The sequence below is a fragment of the Podarcis liolepis genome (assembly GCF_965112155.1).
Source record: "Podarcis liolepis genome assembly, chromosome: 1".
NCBI classification, from domain to species: Eukaryota; Metazoa; Chordata; class Lepidosauria; order Squamata; family Lacertidae; genus Podarcis; species Podarcis liolepis.
Window position 1 is genome coordinate 44,258,920 of NC_139554.1, and position 26,671 is coordinate 44,285,590.

At 43.0% G+C, this 26,671-nt stretch overlaps 1 protein-coding gene across 2 annotated transcripts in view; it reads left to right on the forward strand.

The window, feature by feature from the left end:
- Positions 1–242: 242 nt before the first annotated feature.
- The window catches only part of LOC310708528 (cytosolic phospholipase A2 beta-like), a 45,106-nt gene continuing 18,677 nt past the window's right edge, over positions 243–26,671 (forward strand). Inside the window, exons 1-7 of one of the 2 annotated variants that reach the window (XM_083506996.1) lie at positions 243–428; positions 14,885–14,957; positions 16,787–16,923; positions 21,849–21,980; positions 22,584–22,642; positions 23,601–23,643; positions 24,956–25,019. In XM_083506996.1, coding sequence (XP_083363122.1) covers positions 408–428; positions 14,885–14,957; positions 16,787–16,923; positions 21,849–21,980; positions 22,584–22,642; positions 23,601–23,643; positions 24,956–25,019 — 529 coding nt within the window. In that variant the 5' untranslated portion in view covers positions 243–407. Of the gene's footprint in view, positions 429–13,782; positions 14,054–14,884; positions 14,958–16,786; positions 16,924–21,848; positions 21,981–22,583; positions 22,643–23,600; positions 23,644–24,955; positions 25,020–26,671 lie in introns of those variants that run through there. The other variant, XM_083506995.1, reaches the window with a different exon arrangement.

Consider the following 26,671-nt stretch of genomic DNA (forward strand, 5'->3'; position numbering starts at 1 on the left):
AACACACTGTGTATATTAAATAATATTAACTACATTGCAAAACACTTTCATGAACAATATGGAAGTTTAATTCAGTGTGTGGCCTGTGGGTTCTGTCTTGAAGAACTCTTGCAGCCCACTTGGTCTGAGGGGGTTGGACCGCCCTGACTTAGAGGGCTTGTTGAAAGAGGAAGGACTTGTGTTTCAGGAAATGTAAATTACTTCATCTGGCTTTATGGCACTGAAGTCTGTGTGTTTCAAGTATTCCACATGCTGGCAGCATACACTGTTCCTTCCTGCCCAAGGGCCATAGTAGGCGGAGTTCAGAGGCTACATATATGGAGCAGCAGCAACACCTTTGAATGCAGTTTGCCTGTTAACCTGTTGTTAAGCATTGCTGATGACGGCGGCGCTACGACTTCCCAAGAATGGGGACCGCAGCCGAGAAGGTAAGGAAAATAACTTCTCACAATTTGTTTTATCTTTATATTTTGTTTTATCTGGGGAGTGGGGTGGGGGGGGGGTGCCTCCAACTCCTCCCTGAAAATGCCCATGTTCAAACAACTTTTGGAATGTATGTCTGATGTAGTAGCAGGCATGGTTTTGCTTCGGGGAGAGTTTTAATGAAGCAACTGGTTCCTGCTCTGTGAGATAAAGGTGTGCCTTTGCACCATTTGATTCTGAATGGTACAAGCATGGGATTTGGTTTGAAGTGAAAGGACCTGTTTAAAACTAATACACATTTATTAGATTTATTAACAATGGCAGCAGGGGGTTTATTAACAACATGTTGTTTTTTAAAAGTATATGAAAAGGAAGACAATTTGACAGTTCAGGAGCTACAGGAAAAAAATAACAAAAAGTCTCGTGGCACCTTAAAGACAGCCAAATTTTATGTCATAAGCTTTTGTCACTGGCTGTACTTTTGCATTTCAAGGCCATTTAGCTTTGACATTTCTCTCTCTCTGCCAGTCTTTCTCTACCCATTTAGAGAAGATATACAACTGGGGATCACATGTGCTCATGTTAGGGATGTGCAGAACCTACTTGCGGAATTCTGTTGGCAGTTTAGTTTCTCGATTCTAGCAGGAATTATGGTTGCCAGTTTGACACATTTTGGATGCACACCATTTCATTCATTATCAAGACGAAAGATCTATCTAGTCCAGCATCTTGTAATCGCAGTGGCAAGTCATACCCTAGATCTAAGGTCATATATTTTTATTTATTTTATTTATTAAATTTGTATAGTGCCTTAGACCCGCAGATCTCAGAGTGGTCACAACATAAAATCACAATATAAAAACACAAAATACATAATGAAAACAAAAATAACCCAATTAACGCCCCCATCCTATCCATCCAGCCATCATACTATCATTTTATTTGTATGCTGGCTTTCTGTAGTTAAAACCACACTGAAGGTGGCTGTTAACATGAAAAAGTTGCAAACATAGCAAAAGCAGTCAAACAGAAAATCAGGATATGAATTCAAAAGTAATACGGTTCCATCTTAATTAGCCTAAAAACAAATTACCGTATTTTTCGCTCTATAACATGCACCCGACCGTAACACGCATGTAGTTTTTAGAGGAGGAAAATCCGTAGGCATGCCACCCGTAGGCATTCCCTCCATAACATGCACAGACATTTCCCCTTACTTTTTAGGAGGAAAAAAGTGAGTGTTACGGTGCAAAAAATACGGTATTTTAATGCTAGCACTAAGTGCACCAGGATGCTAATAAAATGGGAAATGGTGTAACTACCAGCAGCAAGACATGTCGGGAGCAGCCTGGGTGTTGATTGCTGTTTTGCAGATCAGAGATTAGGTACAGAAGATAACACTTGGGGAAGAGGTCAGGGAGGACACTGACAACAAAGAATGTGGATGAGATAGGAAGTATTTTTGAATCTTCTTTGAACTGATGCATACCTGCCCCATGCTCTGAAGCCTCATCTGCACATGTGTACTGAAAGTCATCACCATATAGAAAGACTTCCAAGAACATATGTACTGAACAGAGAATACTGGCAGTACTGAGCACCCTTCTGGTTGGTGTGGGTATCTCTTGGATTCCAAACTCCCCTCCCATCCGGTTACGGGAATGTCAGGTCTGATCATTGGCTATGCTGAATGAGGGGATCGATGTAATATAACAGGGATCGCCATGCACACAAGCCTGGATGTTGGGTCGTGTGCTTATTTCCACTGGGAACACTGTCTGTGTGTTGCAAGGTGTTTGTGTTGGAAGGAGGCTTCCTTACATAAGTCACCCTCGCTGGATCAGGCAAATGTGGATTAAAGGTGCTTATCAGAGTTACCTTGGCATCCTCAGTTGGGAGTCCTTTACGGAACTAAAGAATAGGACATGCCATTGCAGCAACAATAACAGCAACAGCAACAACTCTTTAAAGCCCTAAAAGGCCTGGCCCAGTATACCAGTTTCCACTCCCATCGTTCAGCCCAGACACTGAGGTCCAGCTCCAAGGGCCTTCTGGCGGTTCCCTCACTGCAAGAAGTGAGGTTACAGGGAACCAGGCAAAGGGCCTTCTCGGTAGTGGTGCCCACCCTGTGGAACGCCCTCCCATCAGATGTGAAGGAAATAAACATCTATCTGAAGACATCTGAAGGCAGACCAGTTTAGGGAAATTTTTAATATTTGGTATTATATTGTTTTTTTAGTATTCTGTTGGGAGCCGCCCAGAGTGGCTCGGGAAACCCAGCCAGATGGGTGGGGTATAAATAAATTATTATTATTATTATTATTATTATTATTATTATTATTATTATTTATTATTATTTATTACTATTATTATTAGCAGTGTCAGTATTTGAGTCCCTGTTCTCTTCTTTTGAGACACAGCAGCTGGGTTTATAGCGTTGGAGCTACAGCACACTAATGAGTAGTTACCTAGAAAAGGCTTCATGATCTATTTGGGTGTGTACAGATGTTCCTTTAAACACCTCCCCCCCTTTCAGGTGAGCCCAACAGCTCTCTCCTTCGCACTGAATCCCACAAATAGACCCACCAGCAATTCAAAAACCCCACCCTACCCTTAATGCTTCAGGCAAACTGTTTCATGTTAATGCACTGCATGGATACTTTATAATGTTCATTTGTTGCTTGCTCATTTCTTGCAACCACGTTGCAAAACGGATTTGGGTGGGCAGAAGTGGGGAAAGCAGGCTTCGGATGCTGCAGTCACATGTGGACCAGCACTGCTGCTGTAAAGCTATCGGAAGTGATGTCCACAGAGCCTGGCCCTGGAGGAGGTGAGGTCCCATAAGCATATTTCCTGATCAAACGAACACACATTTGGATGCCCTTAATATCTGTGAATATCCCAGACAGAGTTTTTGTCCAAAGAGACACGGATTGCATTCAGGCCAAGCCCTTTCCCCGCATTAGTCATTTGCTGTAGGAACAGTGCCTTAATATATATTTTAAATATACGATTCGAGCCATTGGAGACATGGACGGAGTTAATTGCATGCTTGCTTGCTCCAAAGGGTTTATTAGCAACGCTTTCCTCCACTGCTCCTTGACCCAACGCACACCACATTCAGCATTATGCCTTGTCACAAAGAAACGAGTGCCCAGTAGTCAGGGACACTTAAGCTCGCGTTTGCCAGTAACTGAAAGAAGTGTGGTTTTGTTGTTGAGAAAGTCGGTTACTAAAGCAGGCTTCCCTCTTTGCAAAGGAAGTGGGCACTTCGCCCTCTGTTTCCTGAAGCATCTCTGCAAGAGGATCAACCCTGTACTTTTATGAGCAGAGGGTGCAGGATGCTGTGGCTCAGCAGCCATTCAGAGTATGTCCTAGGGAGGGAATAGTGACAGGAGAAGCTATGTAGGAGCAGACTGGATAGCAGTGGGAGACAGGACGAACTGGGAAGCAAATGCATCTGCAGGCCACACTCTCCCCTCTTTTAGCCACTGGGCGTGGGAAGGACATGAAAAAAAGAAAACACGTTAAGGAAATAAACGTATTTTTGTGTTTTGATTTTGTTGTTGCAAACACATAGCTTAAGAGTTACATAACTGGGGTGACTAGAGCTTACTGTAAAACACATTTGCATAGTGCTGTTATTACCAAAGCTTAATTGTATAGCAAGAACACATGCAGACGGATGATGCCTCTAGACATCTTTGCTGCCAGAGTTTTCTGGCTTTTCAGAAAACACAGCTAATTTAAAACACGGCGTCTCACTTTGTGCCTCAGCAAACTTGGTAGTATGGTATTCCTGCTGCCAAGACCAGCCTGCGCTTGGGCAATGCTCAGGCAATTGTGTTTGGGTGGCATGGAAGGGCAGCAAATAGTTCCTTATATAATTAATTATTGTTTCATTTTTACTCACGAGAGATCATAGAATCATAGAGTTGGAAGAGACCACAAGGGCCATCGAGTCCAACTCCCTGCCAAGCAGGAAACACCATCAGAGCACTCCTGACATATGGTTGTCAAGCCTCTGCTTAAAGACCTCCAAAGTAGGAGACTCCACCACACTCCTTGGCAGCAAATTCCACTGTCGAACAGCTCTTACTGTCAGGAAGTTCTTCCTAATGTTTAGGTGGAACTTCTTTCTTGTAGTTTGGATCCATTGCTCCGTGTCCGCTTCCCTGGAGCAGCAGAAAACAACCTTTCTCCCTCCTCTATGTGACATCCTTTTATATATTTGAACATGGCTATCATATCACCCCTTAACCTCCTCTTGTCCAGGCTAAACATGCCCAGCTCCCTTAGCCGTTCCTCATAAGGCATCGTTTCCAGGCCTTTGACCATTTTGGTTGCCCTCCTCTGGACACGTTCCAGTTTGTCAGTGTCCTTCTTGTGGTGCCCAGAACTGGACACAGTACTCCAGGTGAGGTCTGACCAGAGCAGAATACAGTGGCACTATTACTTCCCTTGATCTAGATCAGTGTTTTTCAACCACTGTTCCGCGGCACACTAGTGTGCCGCGAGATGTTGCCTGGTGTGCCGTGGGAAAAATTGAAAAATTCGAAAGATTTTAAAAAAATAAAAATGTCAAATTTTCGCCCACTAGTCCACCCTATTTTCCATCCGTCCTGGGTGGGGATCAGATCGGATGGGATCGGATGAGAGCGGACAGGCGGTCCGTTCTCATCCGATTCCCCATAGAGAGCAGCGGGGCTCTGACATCTCCCTCTCCGCACACAGTGCGGAGATGGAGCTGTCATCCGCCGGCTCAGCGGGGATCAGCGGATCGATCCCCGCTGAGCAGAGAACGGTCCGCAACGTTTGATTCCAGCCAGAATATCAGCTTTGTGTTCAGCCAAACAGGCCCAGGTATTGCGCACTGAATAAAGTATTTTATAATTTTTCATATTTCTGTTTACTTACTATTTCATAATAAAATAATTATAAAATACTTTCTTTGTGTTTATTTGATTCCTATTCAAGAGAATGACTTTATATATAGTCAATAAAGGCACAGAGTTAAATTTTTTAACATTTTCTAATGGTGGTGTGCCTCGTGATTTTTTTCATGAAACAAGTGTGCCTTTGGCCAAAAAAGGTTGAAAAACACTGATCTAGATGCTATACTCCTATTGATGCAGCCCAGAATTGCATTGGCTTTTTTAGCTGCCACGTCACACTGTTGGCTCATGTCAAGTTTGTGGTCAACCAAGACTCCTAGATCCTTTTCACATGTACTGCTCTCAAGCCAGGTGTCCTCCATCTTGTATTTGTGCCTCTCATTTTTTTTGCCCAAGTGCAATACTTTACATTTCTCCCTGTTAAAATTCATCTTGTTTGTTTTGGCCCAGTTCTCTAATCTGTCAAGGTCGTTTTGAAGTGTGATCCTGTCCTCTGGGGTGTTAGCCACCCCTCCCAGTTTGGTGTCATCTGCAAATTTGATCAGGATGCCCTTGAGTCCATCATCCAAGTCGTTGATAAAGATGTTGAATAAGACCGGGCCCAAGACAGAACCCTGTGGCACCCCACTAGTCACTCTTCTCCAGGATGAAGAGGAACCATTGATGAGCACCCTTTGGGTTCGGTCAGTCAGCCAGTTACAAATCCACTGAGTGGTAGCATAGTTAAGACCGCATTTACCAGAATATCATGGGGCACCTTGTCAAATGCCTTGTTGAAATCAAGGTAGGCTACATCCACTGTGTTCCCTTCATCTACCAGGCTTGTAATTCTGTCAAAAAACGAGATCAGGTTAGTCTGACATGACTTATTTTTCAGAAATCCATGCTGACTATTGGTGATCACAGCATTCCTTTCTAGGTGCTCACAGACTTTTTGCTTAATGATCTGCTCCAGAATCTTCCCTGGTATTGATGTCAGACTGACTGGGCGGTAATTATTTGGGTCCTCTCTTTTCCCCTTTTTGAAAATAGGGACAACATTTGCCCTCCTCCAGTCTGCCGGGACTTCGCCTGTTCTCCAGGAATTCTCAAAGATGACTGCCAGTGGTTCTGAGATCACATCTGCCAGTTCTTTTAATACTCTTGGATGCAGTTCATCTGGCCCTGGAGACCTGAATACAGTGGTGCCTCCCAAGACGAAATTAATTTGTTCCGCGAGTTTTTTCGTCTAGCGAATTTTTCGTCTTGCGAAGCACGGTGTCGGAAAACTTTTTGGAAAAGCTTCAAAAATTGCCAAAAACCTCAAAAAAGGCTACCACACTGCATTCTATGAGTTGCTCCTCGAAGTCAAGTCGCAACTGTATTAACAGTGTTAAGAAAAAGGAAACGAACTTGCAAAAAATGCAAGACGAAAACGGCAAGCCCATAGGGAAATTCGTCTTGCGAAGCAGCTCAAAAACCGCAAAACCCTTTCGTCTAGCGAGTTTTTCGTCTTGCGAGGCATTCGTCTTGCGGGGCACCACTGTACATCTAAACTAGCCAAGTATTCTTGTACTATCTCCTTAGTTATTCTGGGCTGTGTTTCCTCTGCTGAATCATTTGCTCCAAATTCTTCAGGTTGGGCATTGTTTTCTTTATCGGAGAAGACTGAGGCAAAGAAGGCATTGAGGAGTTCAGCCCTTTCTGTGTCCCCTGTTTGCATTTCACCATCTTCTCCTCTGAGTGACCCCACTGTTTCTTTGTTCTTCCTTTTGCTACGAACATACCCATAAAAGCCTTTTTTGTTGCTTTTAACCTCTCTAGCAAGCCTGACTTCATTCTGTGCTTTAGCTTTTCTGATTTTGTGTCTACACGTGCTGGCTATTTGTTTGAATTCTTCTTTGGTGGTTTCCCCCCTTTTCCATTTTTTGTACACATCCTTTTTTAATCTTAACTCAGTTAAAAGTTCTTTAGATAGCCACCCTGGCTTCTTTAGGCAACTTCCATGTTTCCGTCTCATTGGTATTGCCTGAAGTTGTGCTTTTACTATCTCCCTCTTAACAAACTCCCAGCCATCATGAACTCCCTTTCCTTTTAGTATTACTGTCCATGGGATCTCACCCAGCACTTCCCTAAGTTTTATGAAGTCGGCTTTCTTAAAGTCAAGAAATTGAGTCCTAGTATGCTTGGCTGCTCCTTTCCGCTGTATAGTAAACTTCAGAAGAGCATGATAACTCGCGCCTAATGATCCTTCTACTTCTACCCCACTAACCAGATGCACCTGTAGGATTTTCTGCCTCGGTTCCCAAAAGAACTTGGGTGCTATGTACCTTGGCTTGTGTGTGTAGAGGGGAGGGGCAGACAGGGAGCCAGTTAACCCTTTGCTTTGGGCTGCAAAATGTTTTGCCAGCCCCGGCTCCTGTTCAGGGTGCCAGCTAGCCAACCAGCCTCTTCCAGGGATATTTCTTTCCAACCCCCCCCCTCCCGCTTCTTTCCGTTTTCTCCGCCAAAGTCAGCCAGCATTTTTGGCCAGTTAACATGCTCAGTCTTTCTGGCCTTTTTTTGAGTGCCCCATTTTATTTTATTTTTCTCCCCCCAAGGCTGCCAGTTCCTCTCTCTTGTGCATGGATAGTGGCATCTGGAACAGCTTGCTCAGTGGTGCTAGAGCTGCAGCAATATAAGCTCCTGATTACCGTGTGTGTCTCTCTGTGTGTGTGTATCTGTGTTGAGGGTGGCAGTGACAGGGAGGTTGGGCTTGTGTGGGTATACTAACAGGACCACTGTGCAGAGTCTGCACCCCCCCAACCTCACTGCTGCTTTGATCTTTCTTCATGTAATGTTGTTATGGACCATGTTGAGGGCTTGTAGAATATTCATTTCATGACAATGATGAAAATTGTTGTTAGCAGTAAGCCCAAGCTTGTTCAGAAAGCTCCTGGCTTGGTTGAAATTGCTTATTCCTGATCAATTGCTAAATAATAGCTATGGCATCCCCAAACTCGGCCCTCCAGCTGTTTTGGGACTACAATTCCATCATCCCTGACCACTGGTCCTGTTAGCTAGGGATGATGGGAGCTGTAGTCCCAAAACAGCTGGAGGGCTGAGTTTGGGGATGCCTAGTGTAGAGTGCCAGATTAGGACCTGGGAGACCAGGGTTCAATCCCCACTTGGCCATGAAGCTCCCTAAGTGAGCTTGGGCCGGTCATTGGCTCCCAGACTAACCCATCTCACAGGGGTGTTGTGTGGATTAAAAGAGGACAGAGGGGTGTAAAGAACCATGTGCACCACCCCGAGCTTTTGGAGGAAAAGTTGGGATATAAATGCAGTTAACAAAAAAATGGCTGTTCCACAAAATAGTCTATAACAAGATTCTACTCATCAATTTACTATGTATTCAAACTAGCCACTATCTGAAGAAGTGTGCATGCACACGAAAGCTCATACCAAGAACTAACTTAGTTGGTCTTTAAGGTGCTACTGGAAGGATTTTTTTTATTTTAAACTAGCCCCCAGTTATCAGAAGCAGAATAAAATGTGTTTATTAGACAATGGCAATCCTCTCTTGCATCATCAGCGTAGCTGCTCTTTTAGTATAGATATCTGTATATCTGGAACCTGACTTTTTCAGTTTTAAAATCTTGGTCCTTCAAAAAGAATTTGCTCATTCATGAATATTAGAGAAAGTACCTGCAGCCAGAAGAAAGGATTAGTAATTTGGGTTTTTTTTTTAAACTGCCAAGTTGTCTCATTTCCTGTTTCAGAGATCTGTGCCAGAGACTAAAAAAAAAATACATTGGTAAATGGGAGCAACCTGAAGCTTCAAAAAGTAGCCTTCCATAATGAAAAAACTTCTATAGCATATTGGGGGCGGGGGAGGAAGGGTGTTCATGTTTAAAAATGAACTTGGACCCCTTCAATACCAGTACTTATTGCCCCTGCTGGTTCAACTCCTCCAGAACCCTAAAACTAAGCAAAATAATCTAGTTGTGCTGACTGTCATTCAAGTCTAGAAAAACAGTCATAATGAATAAAGAGCACTGCTTAGCTGAGGCACTAAATATTTTTAAGGTATATTGATGCAAATGGTAGACATTTTAAAAATGAGGCTGGTTTTAAACATTAAAATCAATGGGCATTAATAGGCTTTAACTTTGCCAAAAGAGACTCAACATTTTTAATTGGATTCTGCACATCCTACTGGTTCTTAGTGCTGTTTACAGTATTAAAATGCAACTTTGCCTTTTTAGTGTGTAAGGAAGTTGCCCAGTTGCCCAGTGGTGGGATGCATGATTTGTATGTAAAAGGTCCCAAGTTCAGTTACTGGCATTGCCAATTAAACGGTTAGGTAGCAGGTGATGTGAAAGTCTTCTGCAGGAGGCTCTGAAGAATTGCTGCTTGACAGAGTGGACAAGGCTGGGGTCAAAAGACCAATGATCAGACATAGGAAATCAGACAGCAGCTCTAATATTACCAATAGTAATAAGAGTAAAGTCCAATAACCAGAATTCTGGATGAAGAAGGCGGTGAAGTAGACTAGAGATCAGTTAATAATCAGCTCATAAGAACTCGCCAGTATGCTATTAATTATTGGAGGCAATAAATAAGACACAAGTCTGGGAAGAGAAATCTTGAGAGCTTCAGAATGTGGAAAGGTGTGCCATGTTTGCTAAGAGGGAACTTGAAATGAGGTTTCCTAAGATTGCTCAACAGACAGCATGTATAAGGAAGTGAGGGTAGCAGCAGAGTATATGCAAATTAAAATATGCAAGAAATAGAAGCATGTAGATGACTGTGCAAAGTAATAACATAATTGCCTGGAGCAGCTCATTAGAGTTATAAATGGTGATTAAATGAGGGCAAGTAACTAGTGTGGTGTGATCAACTGAAATTCTTCAGACTAAGAACCAGACCCTGCCGTAAAGCCTTATATAAGCACTATGTATATATCTGTCTAACTTCAAGATGTCACAAGTAAGCCTCTTTCCCATCAGATCGAGCCTTTTTGTGCTTTGTGTTTCCAATAATTCTGCTTTTGTCTGAATTTTGGAATTGACATCAAAATCTTGACTTTGAAATGCTGAAGGGCTCTTAAAATGTAACTCAACTTTTGGATAAATTTCAAAACAATAAGATGAAGACTTAAATGTTGCCATTTTGACTCCAGCGTTCATAATTTGAATAGCTGGGAACCATTTCAAATAAAAGAATGGAATGCTGATTTTTTTTTTAATGAATCAGAACTATGTTTTGTGGCAGCAGATTCCATAGCCTAAATGTGTGTTGTTGGAAGAAGTGCTTCCCTTTGACTCTCATTGGATTGTCCTGGGGTTCTGAAACAGGATACTCTCATAGAAAAGCTAGAGAAATTTCTGTATGAAGAAAAATTGGGAGGTCAAAGGGTATTTCAGTTAAAGACAATGTGAACTATTCCATTCAATTGTTTAGGTGTTTGCAAGGAATCAACTCAAGATCTAAAGCTAGGCATTCAGGCCTTGCCAACCCAGCACCAACATAATACCCATAGAGTGAGGGATCTACTTTGTTTTTCTTTCTACCAACCAGAGAGTCAGATTCATAAGACATACAGTTAGAATCAGAGTGCAGGGTGCCTCTGAGGAGATTTTCAGCCTATCAATGTGAATCGAGTTCACATTCCTTCCACCCCCCAAAAATCCACTCTGGATTAGAAACAAAGCTTCATTGCAGCAGCAAAATTTAGGTGGAAAGTGCTTTATTGTTGCTGTTGTAAAAGAATTGGGAGTCAAAAACCATTGTCAAAGTACTATAAACCACCACCAGTAGATCTTGGCCTACCTTCTTCCTATCCCTGCTCTAGAAACTGGGACTGGCTAAATTCCACTTCGACTAAATTCTGGATCCTGAACTGAATTAGACTGATTCAGGGCTTGTCTTACACTTCTGTTTGTCCTGTGTCTAGAAAGCATGTGGGGGCGGCTGCCGAGACCACATAACACCGGTCTTGAAAGACCTACCTTGGCTCCCAGTACGTTTCCGAGCACAATTCAAAGTGTTGGTGCTGACCTTTAAAGCCCTAAACGGCCTCAGTCCAGTATACCTGAAGGAGCGTCTCCACCCCCATCATTCTGCCCGGACGCTGAGGTCCAGCGCCGAGGGCCTTCTGGCGGTTCCCTCATTGCGAGAAGCAAAGCTACAGGGAACCAGGCAGAGGGCCTTCTCGGTAGTGGCGCCCGCCCTGTGGAACACCCTTCCAGCAGATGTCAAAGCAATAAACAACTACCTGACATTCAGAAGACATCTTAAGGCAGCCCTGTTCAGGGAAGTTTTTAACGTGTGATATTTTACTGTATTTTTGGTTTCTATGGAAGCCGCCCAGAGTGGCTGGGGAGGCCCAGCCAGATGGGCGGGGTATAAATAATAAATTATTATAATAATATTATTATTGTCCCTTTGCCCCACTCCTTTCCCAGCGAAAATCCACTCTTTAGTGCTAAATCAGAGCAAAAGTCAATCCAGAGAATTTGAATTGCAATTTTGCTCTAACTGAGCGCCTAGTGAGTGGTTTTCCCTGGGCAAAAGCAGCTGGACAAGAGGAAGTGTGGAGGAGCCTTCAGTTCAACCCATGATTTTGCTGTAAATGGCCACTGATATGGCCTGGGTCATCTCAGTTCTGAATTGTCTCAAGCTGGATCAGGGCCACTCCAAAGTTCCTGAATTGTATCAGGAAGGGACACCCCCCCCACTAGAAACCCTGTCCCAAGCCAGCAAACCTAGTTGCCTATTTGTGCTGAAACTCACCACAAACACCTCCATCATTCTCTTAGAGTGACAATGATGCCCACCTGAGAGGTGTTGGAACTAAGTCCTGGCGAGTTCCTGCTGAAAAAATAGCTCTGCCTAGATCCAATATCTGAGTTTCACCATTATGAATACCAATGAAATCTAGGGATTTCTTGCATAACTCCAACTCTCTTTCAACTTTATCCTGAAGAAGATATTGCAGCACTTTTTGCCCATGGACATGATTGAACTTAAAGAAGGAACACAAACAGATTGTTCTTAGAGTATGCTTTTCTCTCGCCCACCCACCACCTCTTAAAGTAATGTGTTTGTAATTACACAACTGCAAATACATGTAAATGAAGCCATGCAGCAGAGCCACAATTCATAATTTCTTTTTAATGAAATCTCATCCAGAAACACTGGTCAGACTGTCTGTCATCTTTGTATTGCACAAACTGTTTATTTGGAAGATGTGTGTGGGCAGGTTGGTGTCAGAAGGTATGAAGGCCACAGACAGTCTGGAACCAGGCTGTCTGGATAAGAACATAAGAATAATCCTGCTGGATCTGGCCAGTAGCCCATCTAGTCCACCATCCTGTAGGCTATATCTATTAGGTCCGTAAACGACCATATAGCGTATGTTGTTGTTGTTATTTAGTCGTGTCCGACTCTTCGTGACCCCATGGACCAGAGCACGCCAGTCACTTCTGTCTTCCACTGCCTCATGCTGGTAGCTTCGAGAACACTATCCAACCATCTTGTCCTCTGTCGTCCCCTTCTCCTTGTGCCCTCCATCTTTCCCAACATCAGGGTCTTTTCCAGGGAGTCTTCTCTTCTCATGAGGTGGCCAAAGTATTGGAGCCTCAGCTTCAGGATCTGTCCTTCCAGTGAGCACTTAGGGCTGATTTCCTTCAGAATGGATAGGTTTGATCTTCTTACAGTCCATGGGACTCTCAAGAGTTTCCTCCAGCACCGTAATTCAAAAGCACCAATTCTTTGGTGATCAGCCTTCTTTATGGTCCAGCTTTCACTTCCATATAGCGTATATTCAACACAAAAAACAGCAACGATTTGTTGTTGACAAAAGACAGCTGGACATATAAAGGGCCCCATTACCTTCAGTAGCTTAGAGCCTCATCAAATCTAAATCCGGCCCTGGAAAGGACTCTTGCCCAGATTGAGAAATGGTTCCTCACCCAAGGTCACACCATACGCTTCATGGCTGATGGCAACCTGAGTCTCCCAGGTCCTAGTCTGACATGTTAACCCCCACACCACATGGGCTCTCAACTCTGGCAGTCTTTATACTTCTCTGTTAGTACCACATTGGTCCACTAGCCTCTTTTACCATCCTAGGTCAGGATGATTATGAGCCCAGCTGTAATGGCCTCTAGTCCCCTCTTCTGATTAGCAGCTTCGGTGGAACCCATGTCACATTCACAGGGCTCCCAGTCAGTGCTTGCTTGCTGCAGGTTCTTTTGGTGGTGGGGAAGCTTGGCCAAAACACCTCAATACTCCCTTCTCTCTCTGAGACTATCTCCTCACTCTCATTGTTGCCACCTGCTGTTCCTCATCACTGTTACACCTGCTTGGCCTTTTCAGATGAGGAAGCAGGCAGTAGCTGCTACATTTCCTCCTCAGCATCAATACTGTTATTTGTTTGTCATAGTGAGAGGCATGGTTGCCATGGTGAAGCGTAGGTCCCGGTCCAGGCGGTCCCCTTGTCAGTGGGCCTCCTGTGGGGTGTCCCCACCCTTAGTGGGTGCCTTACTATGCCAGCCATTGACAATGGCCCTTAGCCCATTCTCATCTCAAGCCTTGAAGCCATTGACAGGCAAACTCGCTCTCTGTTCATGCAGAGACAACATGGAGGCATTCATAAGGGACATAATAAGATAAACTATTTCACTTTGACTTGTCTGCTGAGACATTCCTGGGTGTTACATACAAAGATTTTGGCTAATATTCTAGAGAGCATATTTTTTTCAAGCAAGGTATGTGTCCTAGGCTCACCCTTGTCATGTTTCTGCATTAATCAAGTAGGGCTATTCGTTTTTTGGGGAGGGAACTCCAGTCAGAGCCAACTGGGACACTCTAACAGCCCAGAATGCTCTTGGTCAGGTGGCACCACAGGACCCATCCAATACCCCAAACGTTTCTTTTTTAAAAAAATTCTTTTTATTGATTTTCTATGCCAAACAACAACAACAACAAAAATAAAAATACACAAAACACACCAATGAAAAAAAAGAGAAAAACATCAGCCAAAACAGAAAATATAAACAAACCAGAAGACAAACATCGGTTAACACAAATAATAGTTGACTTCCCTCCATTTCGGTTTTGGGTTATGTAACATAATAATTCCAATACCCCAAATGTTTCTAATATACTTCCTTCTCTCTGTCTGAGTCACATATCACTGAGACTGATCAACAGAGTGAACCGCTGTGCTTCCAGACTACTGAGCTAGCCTTCTCATCTACGGCCTGCATTCTCTTGGGCCTGAACACTTAACAACACCCAGCACTTCCTTGTGGCTCTGCATTGCAGTGGTTGGCAAGATCACATCTGCCTTTAAGGGAAGTTTGTTCACCATTACTCATCATCTGCTCACTAATCAGAAGTTTCTAAGGTTTCCAAGGGAAGTGTCCAGCAGTGTTAGGGAAATGGGAATGGGATGAGAAAGGGAGAAGCAGAAGCTTTGGTGGGGCCCGATGGGCAATGTTTGTGGCTTTGGGTGATCTCTGTCATGTGGGAATAAATCCAGAATTCTTACTAATTTTTTATTCATGTGAAGTTCACTGGCTTTTCTTCCATTGCAGAAACAACTGTTTCCAGTTTCCATGGTGTCTGTCAGAATTATAAAAGCCAATATCATCCCCTCAGGAATTTCATGTAAGTTTTGTGCATCCTTCATTGCCCCACTGGGCTCAACTCTGCAGCAAGATTATTGGATAAAATAGCAATGTAGGAATAAGGAATCTTGGATTGGATTAAATAACAAAAGATCTGAAAGAGCACAGGTGGCGCTGTGGGTTAAACCACAGAGCCTAGGACTTGCCGATCAGAAGGTTGGTGGTTCAAATCCCTGTGACGGGGTGAGCTCCCGTTGTTTGGTCCCAGCTCCTGCCAACCTAGCAGTTCGAAAGCACGTCAAAGTGCAAGTAGATCAATAGGAACCGCTCCAGCGGGAAGGTAAACGGCGCTTCCGTGCGCTGCTCTGGTTCACCAGAAGTGACTTAGTCATGCTGGCCACATGACCCGGAAGCTGTCTGCGGACAAACGCCGGCTCCCTTGGCCCATAGAGCGAGATGAGCTCCACAACCCCAGAGTCGGTCACGACTGGACCTAATGGTCAGGGGTCCCTTTACCTTTTAAAGAGAATTGGTATCCAGTTCTTAAACATTACTGAACATGTCCCCAGTGTTTTAGGTGGAACAGAATTCACATCCATGCATACATTCAATCAATCTTGTAAGAGCCTCTTTCCCATGGTATGATCCTGCACCCCTACAAACTTTCATAGGCACTGCAAGTGGGACTCTCTTCCCAAGAAATAGTCTGTCACCCCAAATGCTGGATTCCTGTCACCACTGGAGGTAAGGGAATTTTTCACACACGCAGCTCACTTTTCTTAATTATCATGATTCAGTTTATCCCCTTAAGTAATTTTGGTATGCTTAATTGAAAATTTGCCATCAAAATAAATAGGACATACTTTTTCAAGGGTTATTCAGGATGGTATCATGAATGAGACATATATAGTTCTGTTTCAGAAATGTAACATTTCCCGTTCCCTGAAATGCACTCTGCCGTTCTATGCCCCACACTCAATATATTTTCTGCTGCTGATGGCACAGTGCCCCCCCATTGTTGCACTTGCTCAGAACTGGTGATGGTTCAGTCAAAAGGACCCAGTTTTTTGGTCTTCTTCATCAGTTTGCACAGGTGTAGCCTGTGCATTTTGCACAATGCTGCAGGTGTGAGAAAGAGGCCGCCTAACACTAGACATTGCTTTCAGTTGCAACAATTTGAACAGCGATATTATGTAAGGCAAAGGCAAAGGACCCCTGGCGACTATGGGGTGCGGCGCTCATCTCACTTTCAGGTTGAGGGAGCTGGTGTTTGTCCACAGACAGCTTTCCGGGTCATGTGGCCAGCATGACTAAACCGCTTCTGGTGCAAGGGAACACTGTGACAGAAACCAGAGCGCACGGAAACACCATTTACCTTCCTGCCGCAGCAATACCTATTTATCTACTTGCACTGGTGTGCTTTTGAACTGTTAGGTTGGCAGGAGCTGAGACAGAGCAATGGGAGCTCACCGCGTCATGCAGATTCAAACCGCCAACCTTCTGATTGGCAAGCCCAAGAGGCTCAGTGGTTTAGACCACAGCGCCACCCACATTATGTACCAATATCGGTAAGAGTAGTACTAGGTGTTATAACTGCAAGAATATTGGTTTATGTTCTAAAACGTCACATTAGGTCATCTAGTTGGTGCCAGAGGCTTCACCACCACCACCAAATTTCTCTGTTCCTTATATCACAGATATATTCCAGCTCAGACCTCCACTGCAAAAATATATTCAGAAATAGATGCCCCTCCCACAGTTTGTCCTATACAAAGTGACGTGGCATCCCCATATTTGCCCCTAAGGCTTAAGACACAGTTGAATATACAATCACAACTGTTAAAAAGCTTTTTCCATTCCTCGCTGCAGTGTTTCCATCTAATTCCTACGTGACCTTGCATCTGCCGACAGCATCGCCTGAGAAATTTAGAACCCGAACTATGAAGAACTCTGATAAACCAGTCTGGAATGAGACATTCTATTTTAGAATCCAAACTGAGATCAAGGTAAGGTAAGCTATTCAACATGCCACAACTTGTTTGGAAAACCTGCTGGGCAGATAAAGACATAAAACATTATTGCAATAAGATAACATAAATGGCTTCTGCAAACAAGTCTGATTTAGGAACGTTCAGGAAAAATGAAATTGTTGCCTCTAATGCAGGGGTGCTTGTGTGACAAAAATGCCTGTGTGCAGGTAGTTTTGTGCTTAGCTTGTGCTTCGGGCCAAGCAAGGTACCGTAAATCACATTTCACATGCAGGGCTTAAAAGTACTATTATCATCGGCTGAGGGCAGGCCTGATAATTACTGGGATCCGAGCAGGAATGGTGGTCAAGTGGTGCCCATGTGCTCTACGTTACAGAGGACTATTTTGAAGGGGTCCTTTCTTTTAAGGAAGAAAAAGATAAAGGACAGTAAGAAAAGGGAGCATTAGGGGCCTTGAAGTTGCAAACACCTGGGGAGCAGACTAAGTAGCCACACAGCTCACCTGCTCTCAAGTCTTTCACACTAGGGTAGCATGTACTGTTTTTTAAATTTAAATTATAGTAATTATATATAAATTTGCAACTATACATATGAATCGCCACATGCAAAAATTATGGAAGTCAGTGTCCTCTTTTGCCTTTTTTTTTTGGTGGTATTATTATTATTTATTGAATTTATATACCACCCTATACCTGGAGGTCTCAGGGTGGTTCACAGAATAAAATCAAAATATAAAACCACAAAGTAAATAATCAAAACAACAACAACAACCCAATACCCCCCACAAATCAACCAAAGGCCTGGTTAAAAAGGAACATTTTTGCCTGATGTCTAAAGGTGTATAATGAAGGTGCCGGGCAAACTTCCCTGGGGAGAGCATTCCACAGATGGGGAGCCACTTCAGAGAAGGCCCTTTCTTGTGTTGCCACCCTCTGGACCTCTTGAGGAAAAGGCACATGAAGATGGTCTCAGGGTCTTGGTAGGTTTATATGGAAAGAAGCTGTTCTTGAGGTATTGCGGTCCTGAGCCGTTTAAGGCTTTATAGGTCAAAACCAGCACTTTGAATTGGGCCCAGAAACTGATCAGTAGCCAGTGCGATCGGACCAGGATCAGTGTAATATGCTCAAACTCTCCAGTGAGCGGCCTGGCCGCTGAATTCTGCACTAGCTGAAGTTTCCGAACCATCTTCAGAGACAGCCCTATGTACAATGCATTGCAGTAATCTAACCTTGAGGTTACCAGAGCATAGACAGCAGTAGTTAGGCTTTCCCTTCCAGATAGACGCATAGCTGGGCCACCAGCCGAAGCTGATAGAAGGCACTCCGGGTCACTGAGGCCACCTGAGCCTCAAGCGACAGCAAAGGATCCAGGAATACCCCCAAGCTGCAAGCCTTCTCCTTCAGAGGAAGTGTAACCACATCAAGAGCAGGCAATCTCCTACTCATCTGGTCTAGGGAACTAACAGTGTCTCAGTCTTATCTTGATTGAGTACATTTTGGACAATGCATAATTGGCCACCTTAAATGAAGGAAGGGGGGATTAAACCCCACCCCCAGGGAGTATTAGCTTCCCTGAAACAAAACTAAATCTGCCCTCCCCAGTCATCAAACACTTTGGTCTCAAGTGTCATAAGAATGCCCTCAGCTGGTATGTGCAAGTCATAATACATACCAACTTGTATTGAATCTACCAACAGAGCAGTTTACTTCAACCCTCATTTAATGGGAAGGCGGAGATTAGTTTTGTCATCATCAAAGATGCTAAATTCATAGCACTCTCCCACCAGCTAATCATGCTGGTCCCATAATTACTTTCAATTCATATGGAAGCTTTCCCACTAAAGCTAACCTCCAGGCTTGCCTATACCTGTAATCCAACCCTTTAAATCCTCCCAGAATCTGGTAACAGTTAGGTGTGGCAGCCTTTTGTACACATTCAGAGATTCTGCAGTGGATACGCTTCTTCTGTCTCTCAGAAGATCTGTTGCTCAGTGGTGGAGCATCTCCCTTTCATGCTCAGTGACCCAGGTTGAGTCTCCAGCATCGGCTCGTAGAACAAGGAAAGACTCCCTGGCTGGAACCCTGCTGAGCCGCTGCCAGTCAGTGTAGCTGGCGCAGGGATAGATGGCCCAGCGTTCTGAGTCAATATAAGGTGGCTTCCTGTGTTCCTGTGAATCAGTAGATCTCCCCCTTTTTTTCTCCATGCAGCAGGATCCATCTTGGTTTGTGTGTGTGGAGCAGTTCTCCAACATATTCACCAGCCACTTTGCCTGCGGCAAAAGAATAGCTATGTCAGGTGATTCTGTGTTTGGCATTGCGTGGACAGGTGGAGTCCCCAGATCCTGAGCACCCCCCCCCCCGGTCATGTGGAATAACGACTCAAGACAACGTGCTATGGGATTAAATTGGTCACAACTTTATTAAATTCAAATGTGGGTAGACCTTGGCTCAGGCATTGGGCGTTCTCCCTCCCCAGCCCCCAGCCGGGGACCTAGGGAGCATCAGGGTTATCCAGTGTTTGTGTGGGGGATGGGCCAGCTCTGGAGAACATATGTTCAAGCAGAGATAGCCACCCCCGTTACGCCGCCGCCGCAGGGGAGAGTAATGACGACCTTTCGGCGTATGGTCAAAGCCTCCCTTCAGAAACCCCTTTAACGGGGAACCCTGGTATCGCCGCTGCAAAGAGGAAGATGGACAAAAGGATTCCACCCAAGGCCTGATACCGCCAAAGTTGTGACGTTTTGCTATGGGAAAGGCGAAACCTGCCAATGCAGGGAAATTCCTTTCCAGCCCTTTAACAGCGACCTTAACGTAGCAGCGCCCGCATACCTGTGAAGAAAAGTTAACCTGCAAAACCTGTGAAGACAAGTTAACCTGCAAAATAAGACATTAACTGAGGGTGGGTAGGGTGGGAGAAGCTCTGGAGCCAAGTGAGGATTCCTAGGTAAGATCCTCCCTCTATTGTGTGGGCAGGTAATCCCTCCCCTACCTGGCCTGGTCTCCTTGGCAACGCTTCCCCCAGGTGGGATTGGACAGCTGACTGGGGTAGGCGGAGACCTCCAGGTATCCCACCTGAGGGAAGGTGAAGCCAAGCCTATGCTGATGGAGCCGCTCCAGATCCAGGGGCTGCGCGCGTCCACGCAAAGGTCACCCCCCGTTTTATGCGGGGAGCGGTCATTCTGCAGAGTCAAGGCTTGTTATATGCTTATGGTACGTTGCGTTTTAGAGTGTCAGAATGGCACTGCTGCAGAAAATGAGACAAGGGGTAGAGTTTATACCTTTTAGTTGGAAGTGGATGGTGTGTGTGTGTGTGTGTGTGTGTGTGTGTGTGTGTGTGTGATATGCAATACAGGGGGGAAATGCTCATGTTAGAGATATTGTTTTACCTTTGATGTTTAGCTTAGACCACGCATGCACATACCTTTCTAAAGCCAATATTGGTATTCCAGCAGTCCAAATTCAGTTTGGTGTATAGTGCAACTTCTGCTGCATGGGGCTTCCTTTTAAAAAGGGCTTGGAAACTTCAGTTGCTGCTGCTGGTTTTGACTGCAGCCAGTTTTGTAGATTACAGTGGTACCTCGGGTTACAGACGCTTCAGGTTATAGACTCCGCTAACCCAGAAATAGTACCTCAGGTTAAGAACTTTGCTTCAGGATGAGAACAGAAATCGCATAGCGGGGGTGCGGCGGCAGCGGGAGGCCCCATTAGCTAAAGTGGTGCTTCAGGTTAAGAACAGTTTCAGGTTAAGAACGGACCTCCGGAACGAATTAAGTTATTAACCCGAGGTATCACTGTAATGCTGTTCCAGTAGCTCCCTCTCTGTGTCCAAGACCAAATCAAAGCCCTGATTACTTGTGCTTTTGAAGTCTTATATGGTTTGGGGCCAGGAATTCACCACCTCCTGTGATGCTACCTGATCTCTCAGGCCTTTGATGCAGGCAGGCTCTTCTCAAGGTTCCACAACCAGCAGAGTCTGATTGGTGAGCATATGAAATAGCTCATTGACCTGGTGCTTTCCAGGTATTTTTGACCCCAACTCCTTTCAGCCCCAGCAAACACAGCCATATAATGTTCAAGCTGATGGGAGTTGTAGTCCAAAACATTTGGAGAGTACCAGGTTTGGCTTTCTTGCCGAGACTGTGCAGCTCTCTAGCATGGGGAATGAATTTTCTGACTTCCCTAATGGTGTTTAGATTTCCAATGAAAACTGGTGTTCTGTATATCTTTGGCATTAATGATGATTGAATTTCTCCCTCCTTTTTAATGCTGGTTCTGTTCTTATTGTTATATCTACACTTGTATTTCTTACCGAATTCAGATTATTATTATTATTTTAATTTTTTTTTAAACAACATACTAGCTGCCTCAGTGGTCCCTAAATATGTAAATATATGACATACATAAGTACTTTCAGATGTTGCTTGATGTATGGATGTTGGGGGGCAGGGTCGCCATGTGTGATTTGGGATGGAAGGGTGCATCCATTTTGGTTCTCTCACTTTGGAAAAATGATAATCTTGAATTCAGTTTACCACATTTTGCAGCAATTTGCAAACTTTCTTTAAAAAAAATGCTCATGAAAATTCACCAGCATTTTAGTGCCAATTTCTTCCATTAAACACAGCTATATATGCTGCTTTTACTAATGTACATATTTTTTGCATGCAATTTCCTCTAATATAATGCATTCTTGTCAGTTATCTTCACCAGATATTCATTTTCATGCACACTTCCCCCTAATATATGCATTTTTGCAAACATTGGTTGGTTGGCAAACTGTATGGTAAAATTCAGGTGAGTGCAAATTTCAAAGGATAGTTGTGTTTGGGTTTGAATATTGTTTCGAAATGTGCTAATTTGGTAGATTCTGTTTTAAAGGACACCTGAACTGAATTTCTACTGTATCCCTATACAATTCTAACCTTCCTTCTCTTCTGTTCCTAGAATATATTACAGCTGGAGGTCTGTAGTGCCAATCTAACCGACAAAGATGATGTACTTTTTGTTATCTTTTTTGATTTGGAAAAAGTCCAGCCTGGCACAACAGCTCTTGAGCTATTTTCCTTAAAACCAGAGGTGAGAACAGAAAGTTAATGTATTGTCTACACATTTACAAAACTAACTAACTAACTAACTAACTAACTAACTAACTAACTAACATGCAGAGAACTGAAAAACCATGGAATAGCTAGCAGGCAGAGCAGACAGGTGAGGATGTCTTGGGTGTCCCATGGCCCACTCCCAGGTCTTGGCTGACTGCTTGAGAATTACTTCCTTAGAGAATTATTTAACTGGGTTTTGTCCAAGTAAAAATGGAAGTGAATTTGGAGGTTCTTTCTCAGGCAGTTGCAGAAATGTTGAGGGAACCCAAAAGACTTTAGGTAACACTAGCAATAATAAATAATATGATGTGGATGTTCTTTTCCCTTGCTTCAGAACAGCTGTGCCGAGCTACGAATTTCACTAGGGAGTGACACCTCATCCCTTTCATCTGCCCTGTTTCCCCAGTCTAAATTGTTCCCCCACCTCCAATGCCTGGATTTCAGGTGTGCTTAGTTAGATTTTGCCAGATTGAAGGGTTTGGGAGTGCAGTGGCAAGTGTCAATTATGTCCTTAATGACTGAAATTACTGCACTGAGTAGAGAAATGAGCATTAGTAATTGGTTTTTGTGTTATCAGAAAGAAGATTGTCCTCATGCTTATGAATCTCTGGAAGTGGAATTCAAGTTGGCAGAAACGTAAGTGGTTTGTTAGATGCAAGAAAAGGATTCTAAAAATAGTATATTTTTGGAAATTCCTACTTTTCTTTTGTCATCTAGTGTGTTTCTGCTAATCTCGTGGTTTTACTATGTCTCCACCACTATTCCTTCTTTCTGTTTTGTCTACATTTGAATCTTAATATTCTGGTTTTGTTTATGCTGCCATATTTGGGTAGTAGTTCTATATTATATTGAGAATAATGAACTACCTTTCTTTCTTTATCATTCATGACAATACATCAAAAATAGGAAAGCTACATCCTTGCATTTTTGTGTAATTGGTCACATACTGTATAGTGTCAAGATACCACCTCTGATGAACCAATATTCTCCTTTGCTATAGCAGCATCTTTAACTAATATGGCCTTTTCAGTACTCCACCTGATTTGTGGAATACCTCTCCCCATTGCTCTTTTTATGTATTGCATTAAATCAACTACTTTGAATTTGCCCTATAAAAAAATAGAATGCAAGTTACTAAATAAATAGCAATTCTCCCCAACTTCTCCATATTATAGTACAAGAGCACTTTGTGATTTGCCTGACTATTTCATTTCTGGTTTGTAGGGTAGGATTCCAGCAGCTATGTGGTCAGACTTCCATGTACAGTGGTACCTCAGTTTTCGAATGTCTCCGTTGATGAACATTTCAGTTTTTGAATGCCATAAACCCAGAAGTAAATGCTTTGGTTTTCAAACACGCCTTGGAAGGTGAACATGCCACACAGCTTCTGCTGAGTGCAAGATCCTGAGGCCTAGCTGTTGGCTATTGAGTTTTTGGTTTTCATATTATGTTTGAAAACGGAGGTACTGCTGTATTAAGTACCTTGAAAACTATTGCTCTTTGTTAGTCATTTCCAAAATGTTACTTTATTAAATATCAATGACTTTACCAGGCTCAGATTTAATCACCCTTTCCCCTCCTCTCTACCTTCCAGTTCAGGACCTCTCGAGCAACTGATTTCCAATGGTGTTTTAGTGGTAAGATTTCTTTGTATTGAAAGTTATCTTGATTCATAATTATTTATTCTATCTTGTTGGAGATGCTAACTCTTTAGGAAAGATGACACTCTTGGTAATATCTAATTCTTTCAGGATTATGCAAGCAATTGAGAGTACATCTTTCCATAATAGTAAGCTGATCTCTGAATTTAAAATATTTATATGGCTTTTATTGTGTGGTTTTATGTACAACTGTTGTAAACTGCTCTGATACTTTTTGTAAGTATTTTTAGCAGTATATAAATATTTTTATTAAAGGGATGGGTGGATAAATAAAGGAAGTCATATTCAGGGTAGACACACTGAAGGCTCCTCCAGGTGACCTTTTTACTGAGCATTCATTGCGATTTCCTTGCACAAGGCTTACATAAAGATTAGACTATGCCTGGTCATTATTGAGCTCTTGTTTTGATTTGTTTATGTGGAGATTAAATGATAAAGAGCATTTGTCCTTATTTGCTGCATAGTGTTCATATGTCAAGAGGGATGCGGGTGGCACTGCGGGTTAAACCATAGAGCCTAGGACTTGCCGATCAGAAGGTCGGTGGTTCGAATCCCCGTGACGGGGTGAGCTCCCGTTGCTCGGTCCCTGCTCCTGCCAACCTAGCAGTTCGAAAGCATGTCAAAGTGCAAGTAGATAAATAGGTACCGCTCCGGTGGGAAGGTAAACGGCGTTTCCATGCACTGCTCTGGTTCGCCAGAAACAGCTTAGTCATGCTGGCCACATGACCCGGAAGCTGTACACCAGCTCCCTCGGCCAATAAAGCGAGATGAGCGCCGCAACCCCAGAGTCGGCCACGACTGGACCTCATGGTCACGGGTCCCTTTACCTTTACCCTTACGTTCATATGTCTCCCTGTTAATCATTTCCCCCCTGTCACTTTCCTAACCACAAAAAGCATTTTCTTTTTAAATAAAAAAGTGGATTTGTCATGCTAGGGCAATAGAGTGCTTCAGCATACATTTCCAGCGTGTGTTGGAACCCCTCCTGGAAAATACTGAAAGTCTAGGGGGGAAAAGCAGTGGACATAAATTACTTGTCCATTGATTTCAGTGGATCTTTTCTGAATATGACAAACACTGAATATCACCTTTTGGGATTCTATGAAGTGCTAGCAAATAGAGAGAGAGAGAAATTAGAGAATGGCAAGAATGGTGCAATTAAATAACTGGCAATCATATTACTTAAACAAATTGCTTGGATGAAATAAACAGATGGCTTTGATTGTAGAAATACTTTGTATTTTCCTCCAAGCATTCAGGCATCAACTCTGTGCCCTTGTTTTCATAGGCTCGTGAACTTTCCATCTTGGAAGTAAAGGTGAAGAAAGAAGAGAATGAGAAGCTTTTGAAAGGTTGGCCTCTCTCTCTTAGGCACGTAGCCAGCTAGTGTTTTACCACTAATATATGTTATTAAATATATATTGTTTACTAGTGCTGCAACATTTAATTGACTGTATTATTTTTTTACTGATGTTGAGATTGTAATTTTAAGTGATGTAAGCTGTAAGTTTATATAGAAGATAAATACGGCAGAAGGCAGATGCTATCTTAGAAGAGTAGTAGCTATAAATATTCAACTACTTTAAAGTATTTCTAAGTACTTATATTAAAAAATAATAAACCTGCTGCCTAATTGGCGACTGTCTAATGACTGTTGCCTTTTAGTCAGTTAAATAGCTTCTTAATCCATTAATCACACTGGAGGGAATTCCTCTTCTAAGACTGCAGCTGTGACTCATTAAATTTGCCATATGTATGCTTTTCTCTTCAAAATTATTGTTTTAGTTTTATGCAAACTCATGTAATTGATGAAATCTAAATTTATGAATTGGCTGAGATCTCTTTAACTAAGTTTAGGGTACCAACTTGCTTCTCTCGAAGTTGAGGGCTCCAGCTCCCATCAGCATCAGCCATCATGGGCAAAGGTCAGGGATGATCAGTGTAGTCCAGCAATCCCTGAATTAACTGACAGGCCTACTATTTCTATCTACTTTACATAATTTTCACGAGAGAAATAGCAAAAACACACACAAAAACCACCCCTAACTAGGTCAAGCTTAGAGATGCAATGAATTGTCTCCTCAATATCCTCCTCTATCTGCAAATTTTGATGTTGAATGCTTGCCTCATATTTTCCGAAGGTTCAGATGTCTGCATAAAAGGTGGAGCTAAAATATGGGTTTCTAAACTCATGTTTCTTGAGGGGGAGGATTTGTAAGAGAGAACTGACAAGAGGTGAATGCTTAGTAAGCAATTATTTCCAGAGGGGTAGCCATATTAGTATCTTACAAAAGAAAAAAGAGAGAGAAAAGAAACAAAGAGTATTATGATACCCTAAAAACCAACAAATGCATTATGGCATCATAAATTGTATATAATACAATAGGATGATAAATGTATCAAGATTTTCACTTCTCCAAATTTTGCAGTGTGGTTCTCTACCCATTTAATATGTAAAGAAATATATATGTGGGGGTGTAGTGTGAATAAAAATGCATATATTCCTGGGAATAACATACAAAATGCATTTTATTAGGGAAAATTGCTCTTCAGAAATTCCTTTGTTCTCCTACTGGTTTCTCTGTTTTGTGATTCTTGATGTCACAGGAGAACACTTCAATCTCCCAGGACATTCTATACAAGATCTCAAAGTAGCTGTTTTACTACAAAGGAATTTCAGAAATAGACTGGAAAGAGAAGCTGCTGAATTGCAACTCATTACCAAACTTAAAACCATGGAGAGACCTGGCCTGAACAGAGACATTGGATTCTTATCTCATTATACATGACTAAGCCATTTTTCACCTTCTCACCCCTTGCCTTTTCCTGTAAGACCTATTGCAGTCGTTAAGAGTCGTCAACAGGCTCATCTCAGCTATCTGCCAATCTCCCATTCCCACCACCCTTCTGAGTAATACCCCTCCCCACCTTCTCACTATATAGAAGGATCTGGCAACTTCTGTTTCAGTGTATCTGAAGAAGTGTGCATGCACACGAAAGCTCA